Source organism: Schistosoma haematobium, chromosome 7, assembly GCF_000699445.3.
Source record: "Schistosoma haematobium chromosome 7, whole genome shotgun sequence".
NCBI classification, from domain to species: domain Eukaryota; kingdom Metazoa; phylum Platyhelminthes; class Trematoda; order Strigeidida; family Schistosomatidae; genus Schistosoma; species Schistosoma haematobium.
Window position 1 is genome coordinate 12,295,992 of NC_067202.1, and position 27,862 is coordinate 12,323,853.

The 27,862-nt window shown below is 36.3% G+C and overlaps 1 protein-coding gene across 2 annotated transcripts in view; it reads left to right on the forward strand.

The window, feature by feature from the left end:
• Nucleotides 1-21,255: 21,255 nt before the first annotated feature.
• The window catches only part of SLCO4A1 (Solute carrier organic anion transporter member 4A1), a 56,155-nt gene continuing 49,548 nt past the window's right edge, over nt 21,256-27,862 (forward strand). Inside the window, exons 1-2 of one of the 2 annotated variants that reach the window (XM_012938107.3) lie at nt 21,256-21,339; nt 24,577-26,120. In XM_012938107.3, coding sequence (XP_012793561.1) covers nt 24,686-26,120 — 1,435 coding nt within the window. In that variant the 5' untranslated portion in view covers nt 21,256-21,339; nt 24,577-24,685. The remainder of the gene's footprint in view (nt 21,340-24,576; nt 26,121-27,862) is intronic. The other variant, XM_051218013.1, reaches the window with a different exon arrangement.

The following is a 27,862-nucleotide window of genomic DNA, read 5'->3' on the forward strand; positions in this document are numbered from 1 at the left end:
TTGTTTAAACGTTACACACTAACCTGATTAATTTCTATTAATCAGAATCGAGTGGACATTTCTATGAATGAAAGGTAAATTCAGATTAGTCTTTGACAACTTTATACTAGAACGAAATGGCCGCCCAGTGCTTTCAGGTTTTCCGTGATAGTCTAACTTTAATCGACTCATGAATTCAACTATTAAACTTTATATGAGTTCAATTTGTTTCTAAACAAGAAAACCTTAAAAATAGTTTCCAGTGATCAGTAAATGTTATATCCGCATCACCTATTACATATACTTGAAAACAAAGAACTATTACTATTCCTAAGATACTAAGTACGAACACAGAACACTGGTCCAAATGAATATTTAATCACTTCAAAAACACAACGACCCTAGTCGAAAATACACTCATTTATATATTGATTTGTACACTCATTTTGATTGTTGATTAGGAAGAAAATACAGATATGAAATTATAACAAAATCTCATGCTGAATCTAATTCAATCTTGAATAAAATATCCTTCTGAAATTAAAGCAAATACTACACTGAGTTGATCGACTGAATTATGAAGACTTCGACATAAGATGGGAAAGCACGGAATACAATGGACAGCTCGTAATCAATCAGAAGAGTTGAACTTCGCAGATGACCTCGCCCTTTTATCCCATACACATCAACAAATGCAAATGAAGACAACTAGTGTAGCAACAGTCTTTGCTCCAGTAGGCTTCAACATATACAAAGAAAAAAGCAAGATCCTCAAATACAGCAGTGAAAACACCAACTCAATCACACTTGATGGAGAAGCTCAGGAAGATATGGAATATCTCACGTATCTGGGAAGCATTATCGATAAAGAAGAAGGATAGGATGCAGACGTAAATGCGAGGATTAGCAAAGCAAGGGCCACATTCCTACAATTAAACGACATATGGAACTCAAAACTATTGTCAACCAATATCAAAGTCAAAGTCTTCAATACGAACGTCAGGATAGTTCTACCGTAAGGAGCTGAAACTTAGAAAACTACCACAACCATCATCAAAAAGAATAAGTATTTATAAGCAATTGTCTACGCAAGTTACTCAATATCCGTTGGCTGGATACCATCAGCAACAGCCTACTGTGGGAGAGGATAAACTAGCAACCGACTAAAGAGGAAATTAGTAAAAGACATTGGAAGTGAATAGAACAGAGATTGGGGAAATCAACAAACTGCATCATGAGGCATGCACTAATTTGAAATCTTGAAGGGAAACGGAAAAGAGGAAAGCCAAAAAACACGTTATATCGGAAATTGAAAGCAGATATGCAAAGGATGAATAGGAACTGAAAACAACTGGAAAGGATTACTTACGACAGAGTTGGATGGAGAATGAGTGATATTTGTTCATGTTCATGAATTCATTTTATTTGATTAGGCTTTCATCAACTGCTTACAACCTAATTGTTATTACTCATATTGATATACTTATACATAGGAGGGTGATTACAGATGAATATATATATTATGATGTAGCAACGATTTCAATAGAGTTAATAAGATCATTAAAAAATTGTTTGTTTCAGATAAATAAAATTTGCGAGAGAGCATTTCAGAACATTGAATGGCGAGACTCTAATTGATGGTTCAAAAACTTCTCAAGGTTGGAAAGAGGTTCACAGGTTCTAAAATCGTAATGCATGTAGTAGAGGAAATCATCCATATGGCTACAGGATAGTCGGCCTCTGGAGCCATGATAAAGTCTCAAAAACTCTTTCAGCCTTGACCACATAGCTTCAATAGTGTTTATATGCACTTCGGTTGTTGAGTGCACAAAATGCTACTTGTGGATAATGACACGATGCACATAATCAAGCCTATGTAGGAATCTGTACGCTCGCTAAACATCCGTATATACTGTAGTACCTGACTGCAGCCAGTGTTACTGGTGCTTTTATTATCCAGTTCTCAATAACCGTCGTAATTTGCTTTAGTTAGGAATTATATATGGGGTTTTCATTACGAACTGATGTCAGCTATAATGCCAGAAATTTATTTAGCCAAACGGATAAAAGACTTTCGCGTTAAAATCCGAGATCTGTTATCTTGTACCTGACTGAGTCGCCCACACATTATAGTCCCGATAGCCTACCAATTATCACGTTTTGTACGAAATTCCCTGTGAACCGATAGTACGTTAGCATTAAGCACTGAAGTTGGCGCCGTAACCTTGAAATCTCTGAAATGCCTCTGATTGGCTCATCCATAAATTAAAGTCTCGCCTTAATGGTAATGAAGAGAGATATGAATTGTAATCAGTCATTTGTGAATTGAAGAAAACAATGACAATGATGTAATGAAATTTCAGAAAGAGTTGAAATAGTGAATGACGTAATAAATAAAACGAAGTATAATGTTACCAGGGCAAAGGAAGAAGGATACATAGATCTCGTTTTAGACATTCGATTACTATCGCTTCAGTAAATTTGAAAAAAGATTGGAATTTGTTTATTATTATTATAATAATAATTATTTTTTAAATCACTTTGAAAGACTTCAATCCATCGACTTAATATCCTGTATTAAGGAAATGTCTTTGAAATGGTACTTCTGAATGCTTTTAATCCATTTAACCTCAAACTTTTCGAAACATTCTTTGAATTAGACATAGGCTCTCTTTTCTATTCTATCAGTGTAACTGCCTCCAAATGCCCAGGTACGGCCAAGAGTGGGGGAGAGTCCACTCTCCCTCTCCAAATGCTCTCATATGGCCACGCGTATATATAGCCTCTGCCAGGGAAGTCCTACTCACTGCGTTCTCGTGTCAGGGGTGTTGTTTACGAGATTGAAAGAACAAAAAGTGAATGTCCAGCGCTTTAACCGGGTTGGTGGACACGGAGAGTCCACCTAGAGGAGTTGGAAAACCCTCACCCCAAACCAATGGTGCACATGGGCTCCAGTATCCTGAAGGAACAAATGGCGTAAGAAGCAATCGTTGGTCACCGGCTTTCGTGGGACTGCATCTCCTTACGTTGCTCCGCTGCCCTGTGGATCAGACCTTCAGATCGTAGGTTCCGGGTGTGGCCCCCTAAGAAAACCACCTACTTCGGTTTGGGCACCCGGGCAGTATCACAGCCCTCACATATATCAAATGAGATCTGTGTGGCGTATATGTATTTGGTGCCTACTTGTACCAATATCTATGTGGTAAAATAAATAAATAAATAAACTGCTTGAACTTCATGTTCACCTCTAATCTTTGTTCTTGCTCTCTTTTAATTCTTTAGTTGTTTTTACAATGTCTTCCTTTTAAGATTATAAATGATTAATGAAATAGTTCTCTATCAGATTACCAATTTTGAATGTTTGTCAAAGTAATGACTTCATTTAAACAATTCTGATTAAATGGAATCTATGTTTTTGACATAATAATTGAGATCATAAATTGATTGAAGTTAGACTACCATAGAAAACCTGAAAGCACTGGGTGTCCATTTCACTGGATGACCATCCACAAAACTCCTTCTGATACTAATTATTTTATCATTGTGTATTCTATCTTACATCTATCTCTTGTTAAACTATACCTCTTTTCACTTAGATTTTATATGAGTTAAGTGTTCTATATTAAAATTTCATTATAAGTAGATACTAATTAAATAAAATTAATTTAAGGTCAAGTTGATATGATGATAAATTGTGATAGAATTTGTCAAATCCACAATTCTGAATTCATTTTGAATAGTATTATTATACTTTATTAAAGGTGTATGATCTATCAAGCATAGTATATATTGAAGAATAAACAATGATTCGCATATACCGATGTGGTGAGTACTACTTATATTGACATAAGTAGTATATAACGCGAGTCAGGAATGTAATGTCTGGCAGCAGAAGATGGGGGAAGATCAAGAAATAAAGAACGGAAATAGAAAGGAATTAGTATAGAAATGCAAGAACAATGAAGACCGAGACAATTATTAAACATTTTGCAAACCAAGTATTATAGTATGGTTTCGCTATTTTACCAAGTAACTCTGTTTTTTTGTCAGAAGGGGTTCTGTGGTGATTGTAGTAACTAAATGAGTTTGTTTATTAAATATTATTGACTTTTATTCAAAGGATCATTCACAACTACTTCCAGGTAATAAACATACTAAGAGAGAGATTAAATATGATCAAATGTACTATGAGCGTTTTCTTAGCGAGTTAGATTAGGGAATGCCCAGGATAGAGTGTGTTGGAGAATGCCGGTCGGCGGCTTATGCATCATTAGGAGTGACAGGCATAAGTAAGTAAGTAAATGTGATGTGAATGTATATTTCAAATTCAATAGTGAAATCTATAGACAAATCACTGGTATCACGATGGATTCATCCTTAGGTCTCATACTGGCTGATATTTACCTCTCTAAACTAGAAAACAGCCCACTGGCACAACAGATCGACAATTTTTCATTTTACTGCCTATATATAGATGATACGTTTATCCTTTGTAACAACCGTACGGACTTCATAGAAACACTCGAGTGATTCAATACAGTTCACCCATCCATAAAATTCACATATGACAAGGAAAATAGGGGTAGAACAGCCTTTCTAGATGTTCTACTTACAAGGTGAAAAGACGAGTCACTAAGAAGAAACATAAACAAGAAAACTACTTGGACGGGCCAATATTATCAAACTTTATTATTTTCATTCCTCTGAAATGCAAAAGGAACCTTATTAAGACACTGCATTATAGAATCAAAACCATATGCTCTCTAGATACTGTCGAAGATGAAACAAAGGTATTATACACGACCCTAAAAGAAAATGGATATCCTGAAAAATTAATAAACAAAAACATAAACAATAAAAGAGAGCATAGAGAATGCCTAACTGTGAATAAAAAGCCTCTGTATATACGCTTACAATTCATAGGCGATGCATCTAGTGCGATGCTAAGACTGAAGTTAAGTAGATCAATTCAAAGAACCTTCAGGGCAGGTAAACTACAATTAATGTTTTCCACACGTCCAATAATCACTCCGAGGTTGAAAGATAAATTGCCTAGACTAGCCACCTTTTTCTGTATATGTCAATTCAACTGCTCCTGTGGAGCAAGTTATATTAGTAAATGTCCTAGAAATTTGTACATTCGGGCTCTTGAACACCTCCCAGTGTGGTTGAGCAAAGGTGTAGTCAAAACGGTTAGCAGCTCCATTTTAACCCATTTAATTCAGACGGGACATACAGTCAACATGGAGCAATCTTTCTCAATAATATATCGTGTTAACAGCAATCTACGTAATTCCGTCAGACTGAATATCTTGCAGATGGCTGAAGCAATTGCTATTCGGATCAAAAAGCCAGAGCTTTGCATCCAAAAGAAATATGTTCAACTGCTTCTTTTACCCTGGCCAACTTTGAAACCAACTCGTTAATAATCAATTTTATAATATGGTGACGTAATTTGATTATTGGTTATTTTTATGTCCCAAACTTATCTTACTATTATTATCTTTATCATTGTTATTATTATTACACTTGATAACCTTTTTGAGAAATTTGTTCAGCATTCACCCCTATCTACTATATCTGATCTAATTCATATTATTCTGCCTAGTACGCGATTCCTGATTTGTATTCCACTATTCTCTCTCTCACTTCATGTTGACCATATTTATTCCGATCATTTGTCTTACGATTTCATTTCGTTTATAAACTGATTCAAATTAACACTTTATATTAGTCAAAGATGGATAGCGGCTAGTAGTGGAATCCAGTTTAATGCGCGTTTCGTCCTAATTAAGATTCGTCAGTTGAATCTACCTGCATATCAAACTTGTTGATGTTCACTCTGGAACTCAGCCCCAGCATTAAAGATTTGATTTTATATAACAAACAATTCTTTATTTATATATTACAATTTCCAAATGATGTACTCTGCCTTAAATCTGGCCAACTTTATGGATTAATAATTTGGATTTATTATTGTAGAATCTGATGAGAAATTCATTGAAAAGAATATTTTTCATTCATATGATTTAATTAAGTTCTGTGAATTTGAAGCATCACTTGGAAGTTAGGTAACCAAGAAATGAATACAAAAAGTTTATAACTTTAGTATTCTAAGTTTCTCCTCAATAAGATTACGAAAATAGTTTACCCATATTATCAAGTAGGACATTCAAAGTTGATAGGTCTGTAGTGTGGCGTCGAATCGCAGTTGACTATGATCACCACTACAGGAAGACTATGTGCCAGTTAACCGATAAGATCCCCCGTAGGCGAATTATCAGAAGGCAGTCGATGGCTGTAGTCGAGATATATTTGTTGGTGATCTCATGGTATAGAAAGAATACCGGGATCGTGCAAGGTCACAGATCTTTGTACATTCACAATTATTCTTTAAATAACAACTTTTTTTTACGTTAGGTATATATCCATTTAAATGGTACGACAAGAATGTAGATCAAAAATAAGTATAAGGCGAATCAACATCTTTCAACAATTGACTGTGATGATAATAATAATAATAATAATAATAATAATAATAATAATAATAGTTAATCTGACAGTAAATAGTAGAATGTGAGGTTATATAAATTAAAACAATGGGCTGAATACAATAAACTTAGATACCAAGTAGTGTATACATCTGTTTTTTCTGGTACAGCCAGCCCCAAGTCAAGTATACTACATGATCTAGCCTAAATGATGCCACTTCATTACAGAATAAGGAACCATTTATCTTTTTCTCATTCTTTGTTATATATATATATATATATATATATATATATATATATATATATATGTTAGATATATTCTAAATTATGACAATGTAGCCATAGTATATTAATGCTGACAACCATTACATTCAAACATCCCACTAATTCTTTAATTGAAAGTAAATCAACGAATACTGATATTTCTGTACTAGATTGTGTTTAAACTAATCATTTTTTCTATTTCATATATGATGATCACAGCTTGCCGAAATTTTCTAAGTACTTGTCCGATCGTGTAAACTATAATTGATGGGCGAACCAGTAGTATTTCAGGAAGCGCCTCTTGAAATTCGGTGCAAAATTCATTCAACCATGTGACTAAATAGTTTTCTTGAATTGTAGCTAGTGTCATTTCATGGTAAAAGTCCTAGCATCTAACCCTAATTCCCAGTCTTAGTTTCTCATGATAATAATTAATCTTATTTTGAACATAGTATATAGCTGTTTCCTCATGGTGACCTACAAATTATAGTCTCATCTCTTTCTTCTGTTTTTACAACCAACAGATGAATACTGAAAGCGGAATACTACTAAAACTTCTAGTGACCAATTTAGGTCTGCTTAAAGTTAAGGAAAATATAGCAACACACATTAAACTACTCTTGAGAAATTCCAGTCAGTGAAACTGAGCACGAGACAATAAGAAGTAAATGAAGGACAAAGGTTTATGTTCATTAGGTTTATGACGTCACATATCAGCGTCTCTGGTTGTAAGCCTGGACAGTTGACAACCTAGCCCAAAAGGCGATAAAACGCGATGACAAATTGTCAATTACAGTTTGAGCAACAAACTAGTTTATCCCTCAAACATAGATGTAGTATATGCTCCAATGGTTAGGAAATTTATCAATGCCCACGTTTTTCGGCCCTGACAGTGAAGGACCAATGGTCGAAAGAGAAAGCCAAGGGTGTTTGCATATCCTGTCTCAGACAAGGATATAAAGCCAACGAATAAAAGTCGGTAAGTTGTTGTAGAGTTTACGAGTGCCTGAACTAACCTACACAACCTTACTAATTCTAAGCCGCTTCGGTTTGTAATCAGCAACTACTAACACTGTTACTACTTCTACCATCTTCATCCTAATGATTCAATCTCGATGTTGGGGTAATGTGGCATTTTGAACGAAAGCACATATGCCAGGCTTCACATTGCACCGACCAACAACCTGGGGGGTTTTACATTGTTCATGGACAGAAAAAAACTGTAATTATGGAATAGTTAATAATGTTATTTTTGCTGCTTGACTATGACCGATGTACTGGTTCGAGACTTAGCAGATAGACCCTAGTACCAGCAATCAAAACCCATGAAAACAAGCTACCTACTCAGAAACATCTGCTGACACGAAAAAATTAGAGTTTGATAAACATCAAAACTAACCACTAACATAAGTTTCTAACTGAACAGATCATACCAAAAGACTATCGTCAGTTTAAATGCAACTTTACGATCAACCTAGCATTTCACCTCTATGTAAATTTATTCGCTGATCACTATGGATATAGTTCGTCACCCAATGATCGCGAAAAATCTATAGGATGCGTGAAGATTAGCAATAGACTTCGGGAGATCGTGGTTATATATACTCAGGTGAGATACAGATATCGAAAGTGAAAAGAAAGCAGTTTTGCATATTAGGAAGGGTCACAAAACCGAAGTAAATAGACATAAGATGTCTACCTATCGTATTCATATTGAACGAGTGCTGAGTCAATAATAAGTAATAATGCAGTAGATGATATGTATTAACGTGAAGTAGCCCAGTTATATGCATCTTTGATTTCATCGCTCGCGCCCTACTCAGGTGCGGTTTGTATAGCATTTGCAACGGTATGACAGAAATCGAATTTATTTGAAAAAGTGTTCAATACTTAATTGGTTAAATCAGCATCAAACACTGGTTAAATGCGGTTAGTCGAACGATAGCTAACTAAAGAATTTACAAGTATTCATCGAGAGATTTGCTCCAACGACAATCTCAGCCAACTGGTCGACTTGCACACGATAGTTGCGTAATGGTAAGACAGAACCTACCGTTGATCTGTTTGTTATTAAGTGATTGGTCACATCAATGTGCATATTTAAATAACGTTGGCTAGGTGTACGTTTATTTAGCTAAAAACGTGTTTGCATTTCACTGGGAAAATTACTCCAGTGGCAACTTCAGTCATCTGATCAAACCATACATTATATATGAAAATAAAGTTTTACTTGAAGTACACTTGTTCAATGTACCCCTTATTTAGTTCTTTTACACGTCATCATTAACTGCTGCTGAACCTCGAGCGACACCAACCTACGCGACGCACACGAATAATTATCTGGTCTCCTATTAAAGAAGTCTTGACTTCTTAATCTGTGGGTATTTTATATTTAGCGCTACCAAATAATGGCCTGTCTATAATTTATGGAGAACCTTTGGGTGATACTAAAGTGGACTTAAAGATTTCAGCCACTTACATGGGTAAAAATATGTTTACGAATTGGTCTGTGTAATTAAGATAAGGATTAAAATTTATGCGTAGGAATCAGAGTAAACGTTTTTATCATGAACTGACATAAGCTATAATGTCATGATGCTATTCAGCCATATATGTGAATGAATTTCACACATAAATCCAACAGCTACTGCGTTAGTTGTGAATCTTTTATCCGTAAATGATAGTCCTCCTCCAGTGAGTTTGTGTACGGGCTGCACCACGTTGATCTGAACCCTTTGTTTTTCCTTGAAATACCATGAAATCATTATTGTCGTGGGCTGATATGTAAATGGTGTATACAATGTATTGTTTTCATATTTCATAAGTGCAGTGTGTGATTTTGTTCAATACAGTAACTTGGTTTGCCCTAAACAAGTCGTAGTTTATTATGTTTGTGAAATTTTTCACCTCATTATTCGTTCGCTGTTCTTAATATTTTGAACCAAATGTTTTTCCACAGATAATGATAAGTTCAGTGACCTACATTGTTTCCAGAGATTTGTAGTGCTCTGGTCATCAAACCGAAGTTTAGAAGTATAAGTATGTGCTAATGCTGCGTCGGATCCTATCAAGAATGTACATTTTATATCTATATCTAAGACTAGCTACTTGAATTTCATATGTGGTCTCACAAACGTCGAGCAAAATACTCCAAACATTTCTCCATTCAAATTGCAGAGTTACCCAAGAATAAACCGCCAGACACGAAGAGGTCTACTTTTTACGAATAGAGGCAAGGCAATGTCTACTCTGGCCTACTGCGTTCTGTTAAGGAAGATGAGGCGTTGACATCTTCGCCAACATTTCGTTGTCTAGCTCCAGCATCTCGATATCGTAATATTCTTCAAGGTATCGTTGCTGCGATTTGCAGCCTATTGTTGAAGTCCAGAGTCAATGAGAATATCTAGAGAAAATATGGCAAACATTTGTTCTTATTATGATCATCTAGACAGATATGATTGACATTGTGCCAATATCGTTGTACCGGTGAATACTCCAATCACACCTACCGAGATACTCCTATTTTAATGTTCTGGAGCGAGAGATGCTATGGTGTTTGTATGAACTAATGATTCTTTTGCACTTGAAGAATGCGTGATTTCTAATTCTAAATACAATAGGTTCGTTTGTGGTCATTGTAAGATCCATTTTGAAGGTTTTCCGTGTGAAAATCTCTCCATGTATACACTTGTAATTTGTTCCTATTGATTCCTTCAGTTGTAAATTCTGTTAGTCCTTTGATTCTATTTGAGATTATAGCGTTTGTATTTTATTATAGTTTTTGTTTTCCTTACGCCTTCACTGAGTTTCCAAGTTTCTTCTTGAACTGCATTTATGTTGTTTCAGTTGATACTTAGTCTTGACGACAGTCATATTGATTTGTTCTTTCTTTGATTGTGTTACTTGCATTGACTGGAATCGTGCATTTTTTGTTTGTGAACTGAATCATTTTTCCAGAATTAGAAACACTCTGTGTTATAAAGCAACCAAATATTATCTTTAGAACTAGTCTATATGTGACCTATCCAGAAAGGATAGAATAGCATTTATTCGTTGCGCTTGGTAATTTCCTTACATTCTTTATCAACTTGTTTGTTTATTTTAATTTAGATTTGGCTACTGACTGAACATTGACTGGTTGAATAACTGAGTGGTAAAATTTTTTAAGGTAATAATGTACATTTATATTTATGATAAAACCTAGAACCGTCATTTACCCAATCAGCTTGTTATGGTTTCAATTCGGCACTTACCAAAATCTACGCTACCTAAACAGTTATTCTTCAGTTCAAACCTCAGTTTGGATTCTACAATCATCTACATCTGTTTTGTTTAAATTAAGCTATCACGGGGATTGATAGTTTGTGTAATAGTTCGAATACTTCTAATGATCACATTGACGTCACGATGTAGTTTTCGATGGAACAATTGGACATACGTCAAACTTTTTATGCTTTTGAGGATTATATGGGAAGATTCAACATCTGGACTTCGACCAAGGAAAATACGGTGGATGTTAATATTTTGGCTCACTTCCTTACTGCTTGTTAAAAACTTGGACATTTTCAGAAAAGCCGACTTCATTTCCTTATGTAACTATCAAGCAACTACTACTAGACAATGCTAGGTCTACAAATTTGGAGTGCGGTAATGAAAGAAAATTTCTTAAAACGATTCGTTAGGATGTAGTGACCTACTTTTGTAAAGAGAACGCGATTGGTGTAATGGAAACAATTATTATTATAACCAATTGTACCAGGGATTGTTTTACCATACTTGTTTGTTCAACTGTACCAAAACACATACATTCTTTTGTTGATTGTGACCTTGCTCTAATTCGGTTACGCTCAGTAATCACACTTGTACTCCTTTGGCATGATCTCGGTATTCTCTCGATATCACGAGATCGCCAATAAATACATCTCGACTACAGCCATCAACTGCCTTCTGATATTTGGTCTACGGGGAATCTTTTTGGTTAACTGGCACGTAGTCTTCCTGTAGTGGTGATCATAGTCAGCCGCGACTCGGCGCCACACTACAACAACATCAAGAATTCCAACACATTGCTACTTCATCTTAATCCAATGAGTACTCCAGGTTATGCATTTAACAACCCATTCAAGAGTTGCGAAGTCGCTCACCAAGATGGGCACAAGTTTTGTAATTCTTTGTCCTGTTACAAACTTTACTCATGTAATTTATGCGTATTTCGTGATGTTAAATGCTTTAAATGTAGTAAAATTCGACACACATGCAGTTTGTAAAACTACTGTTCATTTCGCTGCATGTAATGATAAACTTTATAATTCCGATTCTATTAAGTTGAATGTTTCAAATAAATCATACTTTGATCAGATCCATGATATTATTTTACCAAGTTTTCATTGTTCTCATGGTTCATGTATTTCTAATGAAATCATTTACAAATATGTGGAAGATATGTCGAGTGCACCAAATCGTGATCAGAAATCTGATGTTATTTAATCAGATGTAGCTTGTTCTAACGATTCACTTATTTCAAGTAAAATCTTAATCAAATGTGAAGAATGAGTTATAAATGAGTTAAAACCTGATAACAGTCCTTATGGTGTCGCATCAGATGTTATTTGTCCTCACCATGGATTTATCTCTCATGGAATTCTTAATGAATATGATAAATATGTTCTGAATGAGTCGAATTCTAGTCACCTTTATGATGTTATTGTATCAAATGTTGGGTATTCTCACAACCAATGTCTGTCGAGTAGAATCCCTAGTCAGTGGTAGGAATCGGAGGGTATAGAAAGTACTCCTGAAGCATTCAGAGAACCAGTTTTCTGAGATATGAGGTTTGCACGGATATAAAATTCAGATCAATTCCGAAATTATCCTAATGAGTATGAGACAGATGCGTATTTTCTATTTGACTGCTTTTCAGGTGACTCAAGACTAGATAAATCACAACTGTTAATTACACATAGCAAAGCACATTTATCTGATGACTGAAACAATGGCCTTGTGTATTCCAACGTGTAAACCAAAAGGGATACATATCATTTTATTTTGGTTAAAGTCACTTGATGAAATAACACAAATTATATACCAATATGTATCCCCAAATACTCACATATAATGATCGACATATGATATGAGACAATTTAGATTAAGAACGTCAAATTGCTCATGACATTGCGAAATACGGACCCTACATTATGTTGTGGGGGAGGGTGATGTTGAAAATTCTATTATTCAAATTTCAGACATCGGTGATTTTGGTGAAAAACCGATATATTGATTATACACAATTCCAGGACCCAGGTGAGTCCGCTTCAATTTCAGTTGTTAATTCTAATACTAATGAGTATATTCCAGATCATACATAGTCTACATTCAGTACACAGTCTGACGGACATGCAATGAACCTGTGAAGGCGCTCAATTGATTACAGAAACTTAGGTTCCGATTTAGGTTGTGCTGGTTGTCTTTGTATGAACTAATGATTCTTTTGCACTCGAAGAATGCCTGATTTCGAATTACAAATACAATACTTTTGTTTATGGTCACCTAGATCTGTGTTGTTTGAATTGTGCTATTTCGTGGATTCCTAGTTTGTATAATAATTCGTATACTTCTAAATATCACAGACAAATGTGCCATGCTTTTTTAATTGTTGAGGCAGTATTAACGGACCTTTTGTACAGGATATTCCTTAATGACCGAATTTTTTAATCCTCAGCCACATGAGCGAATTTGAACCTGGTCACAGAGTGTCACAAGCTCTAAATTCCAGCATTCATCAGTAAGGATAATCGGTCAACCAACATGTATTAATCCTTGCAATTTGTGAGACTACAAAAATCTCATCTTACTGTGAATGAATCAATAAGAGATTCTAATAATACGTGTTATGTTGAAAGAATCCAGTAATCCACTACTGAATTCGAGGGGTGGAACACCAAGCGTAGACTATTGAATCTCGATTTTTCTACTTTCCTAAAATCTACTCTAGGATGATCAGTCCTAGATGTAAGTAAAAGACGAGACATATTCATACCAAGGCCATCTTTGAGCATACGGTGGGCCAGTACCAGATCACCCCGTATACTGCGGTAAGATGGCGAAACTAGGCTTAGGCATCTCAGCCTGTCTTTATAAGATAGGTCAGAGAGACCTTTTACCACTTTGATTCCACGCCGTTGAACTTATTCTGGCGTACCCGCTTCCTGCTTGAAACGGGGACTTGAAGTTTGAACTGCAAGTTTCAAACGAGGCTCCACCACATAACATTCATTCACTCAGTAGTAAAATAACTTACGCGGAGCCCAAGGGACCCTGAAACCTCCGACAGTGACAACCTTTCGGTTACTCGCAGTTATGATGTCAATTATTATGGCTCCAAAATTACTACAGTTCGCCACCTTAGGTAATATAATTTTACTAATTTTGTGGTGATATGAATTGTTGCGGTTATTTATTTGAATCACCACGCCCTTGTTGAAGTTCGCCACCCGCACATCCAATCAAACAGTGAGTTTAGGTCATCCTGTAATCTTATTCTATCTAGAAGATAGAGTATGCGTCTCAGAACGTTTATGTCATATACAGAGAGTAAAACGGATGACTTATATACAGTTGGTAAGTAATTTGCTTAAAGTAAAAGAGAAGAAAACCGAAGACCTCACCATGAGCAACCCTGAGTTTCATGGAGTCCCCATTGCCCGTACACATCGTCTTCTATCATTGAGAAAGTCACTCATCCAGTATACGATTTCAAAATGGATCCCAAAACTTTCCAGTTTTAATTTAATACGCAGGTGTGAGACAGTCAGTGGCTTAACGTAGGTAGATGAAAATTATATCTATATTTTTCTCAGACCCAATCTTCCATTGCAATGAGCAGATTTATCGACCATGATAGGCGTTTCCTAAGACTAAGTCGCTCACTGAATAATAGACTGTTATCTTCCAAATGATCCAGGATATTCGTTTCAGTAATCTTTTAATTAGGTTTGAAAACTCCACTGGTTAAACTAAGAGGCTATTAGTTACTAATTAGGTCTCCACCTTCCACCTTATCATCGCGTCTTTCCTGTATCTCGACGGTCTAGACTGACTCCAAGACGTTTATCACAGTATTTCCAAAGGTTCAACAATTAAACCTGTCAGCGTTTTCATAATTCTAGAAGGAACACCGTCAGGATCTCTGAGCTTATCCAACTTTAGATGCTGAAATAGTCGTAAGATAGCTCCTTTTTCAATAAGCACAGAATCCATCGACAAGCAGCACTTATTAAAATTGATCACTAGTCACTCACTATCGCCGGTAGAAAACACTTAACAAAAATTTTCTGGTACAGCTTCGACATTACAACATCACTCCTTGTAAACGTCGACGGATTTTCTTGTATCGAAAGTTGTGGTATCCCATCACTTTCCTTAGCTCACCTAATTATGTAAGAAGGCAACCTTTTGAACTATTTTAACGATCTCCAACCGACGTTTTCCAACATCCAAGAAGTTCATTGACCTCTTTGGTTTTCCAAGGTAGGTCTGTGTAGTATTAAGCATGGTTTAAACGGAGATGTAACTGGGCCAAATATGTCATAAATTATAGACCATGTTTCTTTACTTGATGAGCTAGTGTTTACTGACAATATTGTTGTTACAGAACACTCCTGTATGACCGTTATGTTTGCCCTTCATATATTTAGGCGAGGTGTAACCTTAAAGCATACTAGGCCAGAAACCCTATTCATCAGTGACAAAACACCGTGATCGCTATTTGCAAACCGTGGGAGAATGGTTAGATAAGCACTATCCCCCATCGCATAGGTGGTTGCTAAGTCAAAGGAAGAAGCTCCTTGGTTTGAACCAAAAAGTGTGGGTTTGTGTACGTGCTTTACCAAAGTATGTTCCACTACTCTCATTAGAAGTCTACTGCGGCTCTATAGTGGTCATCGCTGCTGTATTAAAGTCTCCCAATACCAGACATCTGTTATTTTTATTCCGTAACTAAATTGGCTCTAAAATAAAGTCATCAGCTAAGTAGATTGGAAACCGGGCATAAATTTACGACTTTCAAAAATAGGCTCACAGATAGCGACCTCACAACTTCCACTATCATGAGGTTCATAAACAAGGAAGTGCAGTTTATTTTATCACCCGTGTATGTAGGGATCCACCTTTCCTTCATCTAATCCAAAGACTTCTTAGGCAGTTGCATCTTGATAATTCTAGGATGACTTCAGGGTGATGAACTAACCGAGTATCGCCCAAGACTATGATAGGTAGCTATAATTTGTCCACTAGTACTCCTAGTTCATAGAACTTATTTTCCAGACTGCGAGTACTTGAATATAAACCTCCTAAAGTGAATAACCTACACATACAGGCCTTGGTAGACTTGATTCCAAGACTATACCACTCAAACGTCCATTACCTGGAGGGTTTCTTAAAAAGTTTACTGACGGCTTTCTTTTTTACACAACGCCTCGTTCCTTTTCATCCAATATTCTAAGGATATGTCAGATCTCATGCGAATTTTGGTGTTATTGTGACTTCAGGCCGTGGTTAACAGGCATTCGTTATTTATCCCACCCTAGGATTACGCTAAGAGGATAATATGGTTGAGTTTCAACATTTCCTTCGATCCCCTTACTTATTCCTATCGATTCATTGATTTGAACTCCCGTGGAGTTATCTGGTAAGATACTACGAACCAGTGCTCCTACCTTTTCTAAATCATGAACGTGTCTGGTTTCTGAATCAGAGTCGTCAGATTCAAGTAAATTACTTACAGTCATACTCGATTTGAGCAAGCCTTTTCAAGGCGCGCTACGATTAAGTCTAGTATCACTTTAAAACTCTGGTGGTGTATCTCGAACCCCAAAATCGGAGCCTACCGAAGACTTGTCGACCAAACGATTGCTGTTTATGGCCACTTTCTATTCTTTGATTCCACTCTGCCATTCATTTCCCGTTACTTAGGACAGCAACACAGGGACGACTTGAGACGGTGTGGGTTTTGTCTTGGTCTTCAAGCGCTGCTTTGGAATCGTAACCACCAATATCCAGTGGTACTTTACTCTTTATCTGTTTTAAAGAGGATTTTTCCCTTCCATGTTCCATAGTCGGATGATTGGCTCGTGCCGTGATAATGAATACTGCTTTGACACATTCTTCACTTTCATTACTCATGTTACCGGTGCAACCACCATCAACTTTCCCGCTGGCCAACGCCGGAAGGCCTATCACCTTATGGATCAGTAATGTCTTATTCTAATAGAAAAACACAAGAAGCCGATAAGAGTCAGGCTTCGAGGATCTTTTATATGCTGTGGGACTAAGTCAGGTTCACACCTTGTGAAACCACTTTTTACACCCATTACATTACCTTTCCTCCTTAGGGGAAAAAATCTTTGGTTGTCCACCTTCATGAGTACAGCCGACCACTTGAAGAGAGGAAGCCCGAAGAAAAATACTCAGGATAACTACTATAGTGTGGATGAACTCAACATACAGTGCCACAGAGCAGATTTGGACATAATTTCAAACTTCAACCGGAATAATTCAAGTTAAAGTAGACCAAGTATGCTTTGATACAATAAATACTCAGAAGCAGGTTGATTCGCATCAGATGCAAGATCACTGCCCTTCAGAAAAGTGTGCGCTGATTTGAACAACGAAAACGCGTGGTCGCTGCTACATAGCTGTATGATGACATGTATCTGCAGAAGTAGTTACATTGGTAAAACAGGAAGAAGAGCCTACATCAGATTAGAAGAATGTATTCCGAAACGTTTAAAGTCAAATGGATTAAAAGCATTCAGAGGCGCCATCTCGAGACGTTACCTTGATACAGGATGCACTGAAGGCTTTCAGCGTGACCGATTCATAGTTGAACCCCAATATTCAGAAATTTGCCGGAGCAATAACGATCAAACGTCTAAAACCGGATGTGTCTAAAAAGAAGCAGTAATAAATCATTTTTTGCCTTAATAACATTACATCCTTTTTACTCCATCATTCATTATTTCAACTCTTTGTCACACTTCCTAACTTACTACATTCTCTCATATGGAGCCTCTGACTTCATTTCACTCTAACAAGAGATAATATGAACTTAATCTAACTTATTATACCTCTGTCTGTTCTACTACAATATGTTAAGCAAAGTTTGGCGTTGATATCCAATTGCCTTGCTGCTCTTTTGTTTCTCTTTTTGCTTTCCTTAGAGTCTTGCTCTGAGGGCACAGCTATGGAGCTTTTGACGTCTGGAACAGACTTGATGTACGTGTCCTCATGGTCATAGTTTACAGCAAGCGCTCTACTAGTCTACTTTACAACAACTATAAACTTAATAAGTTGGAAAGCATGCTGTGAGCCAACAAATGTTGTTAGTCATAGATCATACCTGTAAAAATGGCGTGTACCTGTTCATACAGAGATATATATTATAATTATTTCAATTTATACCTTTATTTATTACGATTATTCTGGTTTCAAATGTTTCATTACACAATCATCTAATGTCTGTTATCTTTTTGAGTTTTAATCACTACTTCAATGTTCTGGATTATTCCTCCTCGAGCTTATCAATTGGTCCGAAAAAGAAAATTTATGATCTTACTGACCCTACAGAGTAATCCTATTCAATCAAAGCTAGACAATTCGCTAAAAACGAGGCCTGCACATGACTCTGGAAAATCTCTAAAAATTAAAATGAACTGAAAGAGCTATGGGATTTAATTTGTTCTACAGATATACTACTAGAACTGTAAACGCGATACTGGCGATCCCATAGTTTATATGAACGCCATGGTCAGAACAAGGACAATTTGGCATTAAATTTTGTCTGTTTGTGCCGACCAGTATTGCGTGTCTTATCGAAATGAATAAAAATTATGGGTCACAACAAAATAATGGGATAATAATATTCTTCACCTGGCAGGTCACATGCAACAGGAACAGTCTGCAGACACAACAGACCAGATTGACACAACGATTTGATTGGTTAGGTGTGGATGCAACTAACAACAGCTTATTTTTTGATTGAGATCATGAACCAATTGATGTTAGACCACCGGTAAAAACCTGGGAGCACTGGATGGCCGTTTCGTCCTATTGTGGGACTTCTCCGCAGCGCGCATTCGCGATCCTGCCCGCGGGATTCAAACCCAGGGCCTTCAGTCTCGCGCGCGGACACTTAACCTACTAGATCACTGAGCCGGCATCCAATGATGTTAATGTCTAACCTCAATCACTACACGAAGTTGAGCGACCATATTCCATTGTGCTGAAATCGACACCTGTTTCTACCCGACACAGTTTAGCTCCACTGGTCACGGTTTCTCATCAGAACCCTGAGAATTTTCTCACGAAGCTAGTCACTAGCGGGCACGAGCGCGATAGTGAAGGACCCGAGTTCGAATCCCGCGAGCGGGATCGTGGATGCGCACTACTGAGGAGCTCCCCAAAAGGGCAAAAGGGCCGTCCAGTGATTCTAGGTTTTCAATGGTAGTCTAACATCAGTCGGTCCATGATTAAGTAATCATACCTTAACCTTTCCACTACAAATGACTCGAGTTCAATAGTCAGGAGCATCGTCTGCTCTGCTTCTCGTCCATCCTTTTTCCTACCCTCTTTTTTAGCCCTCTCGAGATATGCCACCAAAAACACATATGGAACAGGCAACTTCGTCCTGCGCCATCATTGATGCCAAAAATGTTCCATGGGGATATAAGGTTGTGGTTTCTAGAGGCTTTCAACTTGACGCGGATTTATTCTCGACCATTAGTTGCATATCGCAACGCAACTCCTATTAAACACGCCAACTCTCATACCGAAGATACGGGTCTTACTAATATTATTTACATTCCCATGTGAGAAGTGTTATGCCTCATAATTCTATGGACAATGCACCTTATGAAGTATCAACCTAACGGAGTTACCTAATACAGTGAAGACTGTATCTTCTGTAACAACTTGATTTTGCCCGTAAGCTGACATGCCTCGTGTAACAGACTGTTATTTGAGAATAAATTACTACTGTTATAATTAATCCTTTTGGAATCTTCTCTACATCACGATACACATTTTCATCTCTAATGACCTTAGTATGTCAATATCTCTAATAGTCTTGATCTTAAATATTATAGGTTATAAGCGGCTGATGATAACCTAACGAAATCAAATGAATTGATATTATCCTGCATTAATCTTTATTTTTGTTCTCCTTTAGAAATTTCATCTTATGTTCTATGAGTAATTAATGAGCCCGACGTAGATATTTGATTTATATTGAAACGGTGGACAGGTCCATGCGATTTATGCCAAGCCCATTAAAACACAGTATTAGGCTACAGCTACTTTCTCTATAGTACCTAGTGTAATCTAAAGTGAACTGGTCAATCGAAAATCACTTTTATACTTTTGCCCATCGACTTCCGTGACCGTTTATCTGAGACTATTTGCCATAACACTTCGAGCCTTTGACGACTCTATGAAGACCTCCACACGAAATAACTTCGTAGTCAACCTTACCTGCAAGTGATTCGCCTATTTGGGGGACTCCGTTTTTTTACGTCCACCATCAGGGACTTCTCAGTTGAATTCGTACTACCATTCCCGTATTCGTCCTTGCAATAATCACATGGGTTTTACTATTTGTAAGAGAATTTTTACTTCTGCTTTCAGCAACTTGAATGACATTTCGAACCAGCACTATCTGGCTTAAACACAAAAATATGCAGAGGCAGTAAGATCTAGGCTAGGGAGGTTCTTAAATGCACCATGTTAATTGGGTAGACGTCGTATGGTAGGATTCGCTACAATTATCACATGGCATTCCAACCGTACTAGGGAACAAATTCCACCGCTCACACACATGAGCAAAGTCGATCGCTAGAAAATTGCAAAAAAGTTCACCCTGTGGAAAAACTTAGCCAAAATAATAATATAGACTGCGTGAAGTTCAACACAATGACAGAAATGATCAATTAAATATCTAAGCATTTTCAAAAAGCAACGTAAAAGATCTCTAAAAGTTTTAACTCTAAACGAAACAATCCCAGGAAAAGATAGGAAAATATGCACGGAAGAGCTAATACACGAATTCACAAATCACAGCTTTTTTAAAACGGATTTTATGTTCTCTGACGACTGATTTAATATTCTTAACTTCGTTATTGCTAGTTATTTTTTGATCAGTCGCTACTACATTCTTTAGATTGTTTATTCAGCCTGTCAAAGTGAAGCAAAGCTTCGGTGAATGAATAACCCAACTCGAATTTTTCTCCGCCAAATCAAATAGGTAAATAAGATCCTTGGTATGTTTTTTTTCCTTTGCAGTTCCAAACTTTTCATTACTCCGTCCTCATTCATTCCTACAAATAAGAGAGGTACTCATTGGGCAATTGAAGCTTCTAACATACAGGAATGTCTTTTCTTTTTGCACGCTTGATACTAAAGAGGCCATGACCACATTGAAGAATTACGAAATCGAATAGTGTAGGGGTTCAATTGATCCGTTATTTGTTCATGCTATTTTGGTTACATTGCGCTCGGACGCAAGGATTTGATTTACTTGTAAGTCCCGCGGGTTTTACTGATCTCAAGCTATAAGGTATGGCATGATAAAATGATCTTTTGTATTTCAACTTTTAAGTCCTGTGTAATCTTTTCATCAGTTCAATAGAACCATTTTACCTGTTACTAGCTATTTATATCCTCATCAATTGTTACTCTAACGCTACAAAGTTAAACGTTGGTTCTGAATTCAGCTGAAAATAATGGAAATAAGTGGTTTTAAAGTGCAAAACGACTATGGTATATCAGGTTTTAAAAGCAAAATATAGGCAGATAATATGTGTAACATGGATGTCAAGTGTAAATGGAAAAGTGGTAATATTTAGTAAAACGATAATGACTTGTTGTGCAAACATACAATGTTTAGTCTACAAGTTACCTGGTAGATGAACTTCGTTCATTTCCCACGGTTCAAAAGTCTAAAGACCGTTGAGCTATGTTACAAAACGATGGAGAGGTTATGTAATGGTATTTCAGATAGCGGAGTTGGAGTACCTTAAATGCTTTGAAAGTATGCCACGTAAAAGTGATACTATCAGTTCCTAGTTTTGGTATGATCCGAGTTTAGGTTTCTGACCGATTTCAAGTTCACCATAATCTTTATGATTGTGAAAACACGATAAATTAAATATTTAAGAGACAAAGTAAATAGTTAGTTAGTAACAAAATGAGTTTTTGGAGAAAATTCAAACGTTCAGAATTTGTTGGCATATCGAATTTCTGGTTCAGATCTAGTATATAGCAGAAATAGCTCCGAGTTTTTAAACTTAGGACATAAGTATTTAGAACACCAATAAGAACCCTAACTATATACTAAATCAAGTGACTTGTGTGACGCATATGTATTCGGTGCCCCTTTGTACCAATATTTATATGTTCAAATGAATAAGTAAACTAAATCACAAGGATTATTTTGAATATCCTTTGTTTCTATTATATCTGTTTCAACCAAGCTGTCCCATGCCGGTAAGTCACCAGGATTTTGTGGTGTTAGAAATGTGAATTGCCTAAAACCACGTTTCACGACCTAAAACGAACAGATTCATCGATCACGTCCTAACTGGCAATTCACTGAAATACAGTGGACACCATGTCAAAATCTCTACATTCGGCGAGTATAAGTTACTCGTCGTATAATGAAGAGACGGTTTCAGGTCTTCCTCAGCTTCCATTGCAATATGTTTAGCCAGTTGACCTCTTTGTAACAGGCTTTGGATTCCTTAGTTTACCAGAATCAGTAGTGATAAAATAGCAGAAATAACGAGACGGAAACATAAAACCATTGAGTCTATAGATCAGGCTTTTTTAAAGAGAAAAAACTGAGGGACACCAGTGAGTGAAATTGCAGATTCCTACATCCGTTTATTTCTTTTTCAGCTTAACACGGTTACAGGAATACTGTTGTCTGTCGGGCAATTGCTGCTGTATATTGACTAAATAATAAATAAGTCCTAGTTTACAGGTCATCACTGTTCATTCAATGAATTTTGATTGTCCAAAGTGAGTATATTCAGTTGGCTAGGTATCCTACATAAAGTGTAAAACATTAGCAACAGTAGAAAAGTGCAGTTCTAGACTTCTAGAGTAGATGCTAATTTCTCTAAACTGTCTGGAGCCGTCTAGTTTTATTTAAATCAATTGGTGACTAAGTAGTTTTTTTTGAATTGGTTGTTTAGATCTCTCCATGAATGTTTACGACCTCAATTGTTTAGAATTTTTTTGGCATATGTGCATTCTGTGAAGATTGCCTCATAATTACCACAAGCATTTTTTATGTAATGATGGATAGTAACTAACATTGGAATTCAGGACACGCGTTTGATCCTATTTGGAACTCGCCATTTGGATGTACCAGCATCCTAGAGTTCACTTGCAGTCCTAAATATCAGTTGCGAAATTCAAACAACCGACACAAACAAATTAGACTTCATCCCATTACATGAGTCAATGGCTATCTGGACTCAGTAGCTGAGTGGATACCGCAGTGACATTTGGAGCGACAGGTACTGGGTTCGAGTCCCGGGGTGAACAACTTCGGGATGCAGGTACGTCCAGGTGACGAGTCCGTAATAGGATGAAACGCGCGTCCTGACTTCCACTACTAGCCACCACCCATCTCTGTCTAGAGTGATGACTAGGTAGTTATCAGGTTTACTCTTCAACTGTTGTTTCTACTATGGATAGGGATTTTTTTATTTGTAATGAGGGACATTCGAAGATTATTAGATTAATAGGTACAGGGCTAATCGACGGATGATACACAATAGTACAACATGGCAAAGTGATAACTTCACGATTCAGAACCATTGGCTTAAGTTCCCAATGAACTGACACCAGAAGACAGAACAGATACGCAGTGTAGTAGGTTACTTCCGATGAAGTAACATGTTTATACACAAAATCTTTGTAAAAAGATGATTGTTATTACGTATCACATGGTTGGAGGATATCGACTTTGTAGGTCTGTTCATTTGCAATAAATTAAGACCTAACTATTGGGACTAACTTTTGTCTCGACATATGTAGTCGGAATAAACCATTTGGTTACAGTCACTTAATAAACTTGCCGGTTATTTTGTTGCACAGTTACGAAGAAGTAACAAGTACCATGAGCATACCACAAATGTAGTTTTATATTTAAGTGTAACAAACTGATACTAGTATATCTGTAATTTCTGTTTATACACTTATTAATTGTAGTCCGGAGAATGTCAAAAATGAACTTTACCTAAAGCTTCTATTATTATAAAAGGTCAAGCGTTTTATACTGAGTGTTCATTAGTGCTAAGTGGCTGTGGTGTCCAAGACGGCTGAGCCTTTTGGAAGGACTTTGAAGGTATTTGCTATAACTCAAAAAACCATTTACATATCTTTGTGCTTTGATGTAGACTTCATTCTTTGTTCTGAACTTTCAGCCATTGAATTTCAAACTCAAACCTTTGTAGGCTTAAGCGGTTTGGGTGCCCAGGCAGTATTTCAGCCCTCATACAAATCTAATGACAAAGTGTGGCGCATATATATTTTGTGCTTCTTTGTATCAATGTTTGTGTGTTTAAATAAAATAAATAGTCGGTTAGTATCACTAGTCACCATCTATAAATTAAATACATTACACACGGACCCATACGTAGCTACTTAGTGACAAAACATTCAGCTTTTATAACTGTTCATTCGTAATGTTTAAAAATGTAATCTTATTTTATACATTTCTGTATTTTTTATTGGTTTAAATAATAGTTGCATACTTACATTCTATCTCTATTTGCTTCAACAGGTTTTATTTACACGTTCTGCATGATTCAGAAAATGAGTTATTTATTCTTCTTATTTTTGTCTGGTTGGATATAATTTCCTGTTTTCCAATGTATTAGCTACTCATTCTCATGCCTACTCCACATTTATCAAGAGCAACATCAGGACCGTCTTCTGGCTATGCCGTAGGTGATGAGATTTGTGATACTTCATGTCCAATTGATTGGGATACAAATGTAGTAAATTTCATATCAACTTGCTTGCATCCTGGTCTAGTTCGACGAACTTCATCTAGTGCAACGTATGGCTTTGATAAACCGAATCATTTTAGACGTCAGCATCGCCGAAATCTATCTACAGCTACAACAGTTGGATCCGGTCGTTATCCTGATAATCAAATTACAAGTGGTCGAGTTCCATATGCTAATGTTTTCAATCATCCAAATGATTATCAAGCCCCTCCACCATATTATTCTAAACGTATTTTAGGCCATGCTCGCAATATCAGCGATCCTACATCTGGTTGGGATTTCCGTATTGTCACAAAACCTCTTATTCTTGACCAGTTAACTGAAAGACCATCTTATAATTGGGATGGTTCTGCCGAACAAAATCTTGTGGTGTCAGGTGAATATAAGATTCCGGATACTTCATTCATTCCTGAAAATAAAGCCGAAGCTTATCCTTGTCTAACACCTCCACGTTCATCTAATGATATTACATTAGAAAATTCGTTTATATGTGCGCGTGATGCAGAAACTCATGGGACAACTACAACTGCAAAAGATGATACTTCTTGTTTATGCCCTTGTCTACAAACCTGTGCTAATCCACGTGTTGTATTAATCGGATTATGTTTAACTATGTTTATGCAAACTATGGTTGTATCTGGTCTGATGAGTAGTATGTTTACTACATTGGAAAGAAGATTTAATTTAACTAGTCGACAAATTGGCTCTATGATAAGTTGTTATGAAGTAGCCGGTGTCATAACCACAGTGATTGTTAGCTTTATTAGCGGTCAGAAACATAATCGATTACGTGTTATTGGTTTGGCGACATTGATTCTGGCTCTTGGATTTGGATTATTTGCATTGCCTCACTTTATAGCTGGTCCCTACAGACCAAACTTACCAACTACTCCTGATGGTAATACTGCTACTAGTATTAGTACTGAAGATATCATCCATTCCTCTCTGTCGTCTTTTCCTCTTAATCAAGACTTAGAAAATTCAATTCAGTTGGATGGACCACTATGTGTCGATCAATCGCGCAATACCTTTCCTAAGAATGTTATTTCCAATTCACTTAATAATCAAACAAGTGTCGGTGACACAAGTATTCGTGCTGCCCCACTCACTGCTGCTGATAATGTTAATAGTAATGATATTAATGAATCATCAAGCACAGGATTTATGGGAAGTAGTGACATTGTTCAGTCTGTTCTCTTTCCAACTTTTTGTTTTGCAATGCTGCTAGCCGGGATCGGGGCTAGTCCTTTGTATGTCTTAGCTCCAACTTACTTATGGGATAACTTAACAGATAGACAATATCCAATATATGCAGGTATGCAATGTATTCTTTTATTTTGTATCAATTTATATATTTAAGTGAAAAATCTATGATTTACTTATATATAAATCTAGATTTCAGTCAGTTTGCGAGTAGTATTGGTAAATAATTCCTATAATTATTAGGTCGTAGTTTCAAACTCCATTTTGGATACCTCGGTTTGAAAACCAGTTGTCATCACTAGTTTGTCACATGAAAAGTATGGCGTGTAATAGACTTCACGAATTTGTACTTTGTTACTAAGTTACATTACTTTTCTGTTAGCTGACAAAGATAAAATCTCATTTCATCAAAACTGGTTTTATATCATTTTATATGTTGATCATTCCCCGAATTAGGTGCATACTCATCAGAGTTGACTTTCAGTATTTAATATTAATCATTGTAACAAATATCACAGTAAAGGATAAACATCTTTCCAATACAGATCGATCGTTCTCTAGAATACGATCCAGTATTTGAGATAGCGAAACTGATTTTATATCAAGTTCAAAATTGCTGACTTATCAGGTATAGTATTGCCAAAATGACCCACCAAAGGAATTTGTTCTCTGCTTTATAGTTTCTTTTAGTTCTTCATAATAAATTGGAGTATAACTATAAACATTTTCAGACCAGGTATATATATACATAGAATAAACAGTACGTTATACTATGTTGTTACAATGAATATATATGCTTATTTCTACAATGCTTGAAAACTTTATATTTACACTGCTATCTGTACACATATATTATCATACACACTAGTAAAATATGCCAACCTAGATCAGATTCATTCATTAATATACCACTTTGATAAATACATAGTCGTGGTTGTTGTCATCTTTCAACTCGTGTTAACCATAAAAATATTCTACCAATTTATGATAATGATACTGATAATACTACTACTAATAATAATAAGTAAAAATATAGATTTCCGTTTATTATTTTTGTAATTTAATTCAATGGAGAATGACAGTTAGCTAGATCTTTAATAATAATTCATCTTTGTATATGTAAATTCTTTCTGGAGTTTAGACAGATATATATCACTTGTATATTCAATTAACCATAAAATCCAATCAAATAATTACTTGCTTGATAATGACGGATAACTAGTGTTTAATATTGTAAAGTAATGGTAAATAAAAGTCAAATAGAGGTGGAAATTATCACTTATAAGATGCTAAATCTGACATTAATGTGATTTTCATAAGATTTGGTGCGAACTCATGTATACAAACCAAGCAATGTAGGGCATCACTCTTACCTCTTACTAATATACTAAAAGGAATGTATGAAAACGTGGGAAGAATTAATTTTACACTAGTTAAAATTCCTTAGATAAATTTCACTGTTAGGAAGAAGAGTAGAAATAGTCAGCCTATGAAATAATATTGTAATATAAAGTATAGTTGTTGAGTGTGTCGACCGCTTCACTTATCTTAGAAGTCTCATCAGCCCTTGTGGTCTGGTGTGTGACGAAATCTCAGCACGGATACAGAAGGCTCGACTAGCTTTTGCCAACTTGCGTCATTTATGGCGTAGGCGAGATATCCGTCTATCAACCAAGGGACGTGTTTACTGTGCAGCAGTTCGTTCCGTCCTACTTTATGGTAGTGAAACATGGCCGGTAAGAGTAGAGGATATCCGTAGGTTACTAGTATTCGATCATAGGTGTCTTCGAAACATTGCTCGTATATCATGGGACCATCGAGTAAGTAACACAGTTGTTAGGAAACGGGTACTAG